Source organism: Falco rusticolus, chromosome 1 (assembly GCF_015220075.1).
Source record: "Falco rusticolus isolate bFalRus1 chromosome 1, bFalRus1.pri, whole genome shotgun sequence".
In the NCBI taxonomy this organism is placed as follows: domain Eukaryota; kingdom Metazoa; phylum Chordata; class Aves; order Falconiformes; family Falconidae; genus Falco; species Falco rusticolus.
This window is the reverse complement of record NC_051187.1, coordinates 25,823,909-25,830,741: the sequence shown is the minus strand read 5'-3', so window position 1 is coordinate 25,830,741 and position 6,833 is coordinate 25,823,909. Positions and strand designations below refer to the sequence as shown.

The 6,833-nt window shown below is 53.5% G+C and overlaps 2 protein-coding genes across 2 annotated transcripts; one reads left to right on the top strand and one right to left on the bottom strand.

Annotated features, from left to right (window-relative positions):
- Positions 1-266: 266 nt before the first annotated feature.
- On the top strand, positions 267-2,149 carry LOC119142410 (fibrinogen-like protein 1-like protein). The gene is made up of 2 exons (XM_037375319.1): positions 267-413; positions 1,425-2,149. The coding sequence occupies exons 1-2, from the start codon at positions 356-358 to the stop codon at positions 2,057-2,059; spliced, it is 693 nt and encodes a 230-aa protein (XP_037231216.1). The 5' UTR covers positions 267-355; the 3' UTR covers positions 2,060-2,149.
- Positions 2,150-4,793: 2,644 nt separating this feature from the next.
- Positions 4,794-6,544, bottom strand: LOC119154093 (fibrinogen-like protein 1-like protein). Its single transcript, XM_037401283.1, is given in 2 exon segments — positions 4,794-5,422; positions 6,349-6,544. Coding segments are annotated over 2 exon segments (825 nt in total).
- Between the last annotated feature and the right edge of the window lie 289 nt (positions 6,545-6,833).

Sequence of the window (6,833 nt, the reverse complement as noted above, 5' to 3'; positions counted from 1 at the left end):
ACTCTCCCCAGATCTAACTGTGTCACTGTCCTCTCTTAGCTACTCTTGCACTGTATGTTCTGAGGACAGATCTGCAGGTTGCTGTCTGCTACAGGGAAAGGGCTGATCAGGAGGGTGACACAGCCCTTTCTCACCTTGCAGGGGCTGAGCCTCCACTGAAGCTCAGCTTTTACCACCCTGGGAGCCCCCTGCTCCTGCCTGCACTCCGTGGCTCTGACCTCCCTGGTCCGAGCTCCCTAGGGGCTGGGGGGCTGCCCAGGGATCTCGTCAGTGATGGGCACTTTCATCCCCAGGGCTCCAGGCTGGGAAAAGTTTTCTCCGTGGGGACCTTGTCTTCCGACCCATCGTGGTGGCAATGCTTCTCCTCTGTGCAAGTGCTGGCCTAGCAGTACCCACTGCCAGCTCCCGGAGCGGTGAGTATTGAGCAGGTGGGGGGCACAAAGGTGCAGAGCAGGTAAGTGTCTCCTTAGCTCAGCGCTGACACTCAGGTCTGCTAAGTGCTAGGAAGGCCAGCTGCACCCAGGCTGATGCACAGCATAGGAACTCCTGACGCACGCAAACCATGCCAAGCCATGCTCACCTCCTTGGTGGCTCCATGCTGAAGCCAAAGGGTTTCTGCCCAAACACCATAACTTGGCAGGATTGCTCTGCAGTGCTTGTGTCTTTTTACACTTCAGTTCTAGGGTAGATCCTCCCAACATTTTTAGTTTGGGTTTTTTGTTTTTTCTTTCCTTTTCCTGTTGCAAGGAGGGTTACAGTCCCTGCAAGACCTGTGTTTCTTAAGAAAACAGAATTCCATGGGATGAATCAGAATTACCCACAGCAAATTGTCCCTCATCAGACACAAAACAAGAAAAGAAAACTAGACAGCAAATTAGTTTGGAAAGTGAGTCATGACAGATCAGTCCTGCTAACAGATAAACTGCAACAAGCTGGGGAGAGATCCCCGTGAGATCAAGGTAGAACTTAGCATTCTTTTGCAATGCCATGACCCCCAGGGAAAGCATATATTTTCATTTCATATACTCATCCAGTGGAGCATTTTGGACATTTCTGATCCTTGCAAGAGCTGCAGCTTAGTGCATCAAAGGCCTTGTGTGAGGATCAGATATACCTGGATGGCATCACTGGCATCTGGAAGATTTTTGTCCCCTCTTTTCTTGGCCAGATGCATTAGAAGGCTGCAAATGAACTAGCAAGTAATGAGAAATAGATCCTATGGCTCTTATCAGGGCCACTGTCGTAGAGACATTAGGTTGCCCTGTGCATGAGCCAGTAGAAAAGCTGCTGTGGAGCAGACCACAGATAAAACCAGCCCTTTTTGTCCTGAGTCCTCACTCCCCTACAGGATTTCCCTGTTGCCCTGACAGACTCATATGATCCTTCTCTCTCCCACAACAACCTGTTTGCCACTGCTGCTGCAGGGTTCCCCGCAGACTGCAGCCGTCTCCGCAAGACCAGCCCCAGCGGGGTGTATGTCATCCAGCCAGCAAGGTCTCCCCCAGTCGTGGTGTGGTGCGACATGGACACCGAAGGCAAGGGCTGGACTGTTGTCCAGAGAAACTCTCATGACACCGAGATCACATGGAAGCAATCCTGGACCACCTACAAGTACGGCTTTGGGAACGTGCAGGGTGATCACTGGCTGGGCACGGAGTACCTGCACCTGCTGACGCAGCAGGGCACCTACAAGGTCCGCTTCATCGTGCGGAATAAAGCCAACGTCACCCATTACGCCGAGTACGACATCTTCAGCGTGGAGAGTGAGGCTAGTGGGTACCCGCTGAGGCTGGGCCGGTTTTCTGGTGATGGGGATGACTATCTGACCCTCTATCACCCCAAGAAGGGGGGCTTACATGACAACATGAAGTTCAGCACGACCGACAGGGACCAGGACCAGTACAGTGGGAACTGCGCCAGCAGCTATGGGGGCTGGTGGTATGACAGGTGCCATAATGTCCTGCTCAATGCCAAAAAATACATCCTTTGGCCAGGATTCTGTGATAATGGCGACTGTGCATCCTCCCTCATCCTGGTCAAACCCACAGATGTGTGCTGACCGTGCCGCAGCTCCCAGCCTCCCAGGAGTTTGGGGGAGTGCCACTGTCCCCAGCTCAGTGCCCCGTTCCTGTGCCTGCCAACCGCCCCGTGCCAGCCCCGGTACATGTCCTGTGCTGCCCGCAGTGTCCTGTCCTGCCCTGTCACCCACTGAAGCACAGCAGCTCTGGGGCTCAGAGGCAACCATCCGGAGCCCTGGGCACACAGGCAGCTTCACCCAGTACCGTGGTGCTGGCTGGTGCTGGGACGCAGAAACGAGTTTGGGGTGGGTGCACCTGCTCCTGTCCTGGGGAGGGGGAGACTGTGCAAGTTCCCTTTCCTGTGCGATCGGTGTATCCCTGCTTTGCTCAGGCCCCGCTCCCTCCCCTGTACACCCCACAGCTCTGCTACCCACGCTGGGAGAAATCAGCTGCAATAAACCCTGGAGCCAGACTTCGCTGCCTTGTGTCTGCCTGCGGTGGTGATGCTGCACATAAGTGTGTGTGTATCACTCTGTCCAGTCTCTGGGGTGGTGGACCTGGGGGAAAGTAGTTCTATTATGCAGGTCCTCTCGTGGGCAAGGAGATGCACCTCCCCAAGGGATGCCAGATCTCCCTGGGACATGGAGAGCTCACCTCCCCAAGGGCTGGTGTGGTGGCTGCTGGACCAGGTCAGCCGTACTGCTGATTCTGCTCCCAGGCTGAGCTGGTGCAGAGCAGGTGTGCCATGCACCGGGTTTTTGCCCTTTTTTTTTTTTTCTGAAATATTTCAGTGTTCCATAGTGAAAGGCCTGACACTGGTTCTCACTGCTGCTGACTGCTCTCAGCATCAGCCTGTAACACAAGCTTTCCTCCCTTCGGTATGGTTGTTGTACACAGCTAAATACAGCTGCTGTGGCTAATTCTGTCTGTGGTTTGGTTCTCAGGTCTCTGGACACAATACTTCTTCCAATGGCTTTTTCCAGCCACTGTGCACTGAACTGTGGCTGTAAGGCAACAATTAGTAAACAGGGCCAGCAAAGCCCAGCATCTTGCAAACCCCTCACCCGTAGTTTGCTCCTGTCCATGGCTGGGTGCTTGCTCTATGCTGGGAAAGGGAAGAAACCACCACATACTGGAGTGTGGAGAGGATGGCGGGCTCCCTGAGGGTGTGAGATATGTGTTGGTCCTGTTGGATACTGCTGCAGAGGGGAATGTAGCTATGGATCTCCTTTGCCATGAAGGCACGTTCGAACTTAGGGCTTGAAAGAAGCCATGGTTCCTCTCTTCTGTCTTTGGAAAAAAAAGCTGAACTTGAGGAAGTCTTGTGGCTGTGAATCCTGAACAACTTGGGACTCTCGGGCCAAGATATGTGACTTGAGGTCTCAGGGGCACCCTGCAGAGTTATGACAGTGCCATGCTCCTGAAGAGGCTGCACAGGCAGCCTCGGCTTCCCCGGAGGCATCTGTGGGCCTGCAGCCCTGTTGCATGGGATGATGACTGTGTGAGGGTACTGCTGGTTGGGAAAGGCTTCCCAGTTTGAGCTGATTTGAGAGTAACGTTTCTGGACTGAGATATGCCTGCTGGTTTAAAAAGTAATTTGCACTCCACCTGGCTGGAGGGGAGAGGCTTGACAGAAAAGGGCCTGGGGTTCCTGCTGAACAGCAGCTTGCTCAGGAGTCAGCAGAGCACCCTTGCAAGTACTGAAGGTGAACTGCACTGTGGGCTGCATTAGCAAGAGTGCAGCTCCCCTCTGCTCTGCACTGGGAGATCACATCACAGACACTACGTCCGCTATTGCGCTATCCAGTGCACAGAGATATCACCACAATGGAACAAGCCCATATGGACCCAAGCTGATCCAGGTCTCAAAATTCCGGGATCCCTGACATGTTAGGCTGCCTCAGCTCTTAACCTGCCCCAGATATACCAACCATGCAGTGTGCTGATGCCCTCACAGTGCTGTTGTCCCTTTCTTCCCTGTGCACTCCTCCAGTTACCTCCCAAGGCCTGGGCTAGCATTCACAAGTTTGACAAGGCAGGATGATGCTGGTCTGACCTGCTGTCTGGCTACCTCCAGGTCATGCATGGCTGGCAGGGCTGAACTGAGCTGATGCTTCTCTCCGACTCTGAGTGCTTGCTCTTGGCCATGTGGTACTGCATTCCCTTTTTTGAAAGATCCCCACCTTGAAACCCAACTCTCTTCTTTACGTGAAAGTTTCGTCTTTAATTCCTCATTTTAGTCCTATGAAAAATTTTCCCTTCAAAAATCTTTTCTTACTGCACCAGGAGCCTCAGGTCTGGTCCTGGCAAGAAACTGGCAGCAGTTGCAAGAAAATCCCGAACAAATGAAGGACATTTGCACATGTCTGTGCAGGCTCTGAAAGCAATTTTATTCTGCAGGATGAACACAGACTACAGGAGGAATATGATGTGTACATGGCCTGCCTGGGCTCTTAGCAGCTTAGGTCAGGTTAGCTAGTGATGGGTGGTATTTTGCTGCTGAAGTTATCTGCACCTGCAAAGCAAAAAGAGAATAAGACCTTGCTGGGTCAGGAGGTTTTTAGGTTTCTGAGCACAGTTTTCTCCCCAGAAAGGAACATGCTAGAAAACCACAGTGTTTATAAGGAAAAGAAAACAGCTCTCGATATACAGGAACAATCCCATTCACCCCCAGCTCCCCAGCCAGCAACATGGGCCCCAACAGGGCACTGGTCGGGCCCCAACAGGGCACTGGTCTGGCCCTGTGCCCTGTGCAGACAGGACGGGGAAAGAGTACTAATGGTATAAAGCTGGTTTGATGAGGATGGCAGAAGCTTTGCAGTTCCGTTTGCACAGGCTGCCCCACGTTATGCCCCCCTTGACATTCAGCTGTACAGAATAACATGCCGAGTACCACCACCCGCCTCCAGAGCGGGAGGCACAGTTCCCTCTGTAAGTGTCCTGATCCAGATCTTTTGTGGAGAACTTCATGTTGTTGTGCACATTCCTGGGATTGTCTGAGGTCATGGCATCCCCTGCTGTCCCCGAGTACGTTCCCAGCCTCAGCCGGTAGCCGTGGGACTCATCTTCCAGGCTGAAGAGGTTGTAGTCTGCAAACTTCATGTCATTTGCGGCATCCCAGATGACAAACCTGACCCGGTAGACCTTCTGCTTGGCGATCTGATAGATGTACTCAGTGCCCAGCCAGAACTCGCTGTGCACGTTCCCAAAGCCGTACTTGTAGGTGCTCCAGGACTCGGCCCAGGTGATCTCCGTGCTCTGCCGGTTCCTCTGGATGACCGTCCAGCCCCCGTCCATTGCGTTCATTTCGCAGTACACCATGAGGTGGTGAAGCCCTTCAGTCTGGATGATGTAGACTCCACTGGGGCTGCCAGCAGGGATCTCGCTGCAGTCCTTGGGCCAACCTGGAGCAGGAGAGAGGGCAATTTAACAAAATCCTGTGTGACAGGACAAGGCCATGTTTCACCCTGTGGCAGTATAGAGGGACATCTGGCCAGAGAATCTGGGGGATAATCAGTTGTCCCAGTCCAGAGAGGTCAATGTGCTTGGCTGGAGGTGAGAGTGGGTTGGCCTTATCCCTCTGTTCCTCTTCCATATGGGATAACTAATGAGGCAGCCCCAGTGAAAGGCCCCAGACCCACTGGACTATGCTGGTATCAGCCCAGGAGACTGAATATGGACACTAGTGGGCTCCTTTAGGTCTCCTGAAAAAGGGGTTGTGTCACTAAAACAGTCACACTGGGGAGGAAGGTGAAGAGGACATTGCCCCCCACCTGTGACTGAGAACAGGAGAAAAATTACTCCTTCACAGACACCCCGATCAGTCTGCACGGTGTATATACATGCACACACCCACAGCACGGCAGCCTGCATTGGTACACCTCCTTACACCCACTACCCTCCATTCCGGAGCAGGGCCATGGCTGGGGATGGTGCAGCACCCTTCCCCACCCAGATCGGGCTGCATGAGCACACAACACTGGATCCCCGCTGTGCTGGCAGGTATGGTCTCCCCATGCCTTCAGCTTGCTTGCTACAGGACCTCCCGCTGGAGCTCAGGTCAACCTGCCGATGGGCAGAGCTCCTCCCTCCAGCTGAGCAAAGCCTGGGCTTGGTGCTGTGTCTCCCCAGCCTGCCTGCTTGTATATATGCTATGGTGGTGTCCTTTGAATCTGAGGCATCATAGCACACCCTCTGCCAAGTGTCATTTTACCACGGCTCCACTGGCCCAGGGCATGGGCTGGGGCTGTTCAACAGCCAGGGCTGACCCAGACCAGGGAACTGAAAGGAGTTGGTGAGAGCACTGTGATGCCCATAGGATGCTACATACTGGTTTTCTTCAGAGCACTCGCCGAACTGTTGGAGGGAGATTTCTTGAAGACGTTTAGGGTTTGTATATGCATGGAATTGCCTGGGGCAGCCAAGACCAGCACGCAAACGAGTAGAAGGCTCTGGGCTGCTAGAAAGGGAAAAGATGGAGAAAACATGAAATGTCACCCTCCCTCCGGAGAGGTGAGAAATCCCATGGCTTCAGTACTACACAGTGTAACATGACCATGTGAGGTGCAGGAGGGCACCAAGCCTGCTGGGCGGCATCAGGTTGGTCCATGGAAGCTGCAAAGCTTGCTAAAAGGCCTCAGTTCTTTTGCCCAAGGGGTAGAAAACCTTGCCTTTTCCCCTTGGCCAGCTCCTGAAAAGTCATGCACGAGATAGTTTTGGGTGGAGCAAAGCACCCAACAACCCACTGAGCCAAGTTTCATTCTGGACCTCTGAAGCAGGGGACTGGCAAGGGTGAGCAGAGCACAAGCTGCTGAT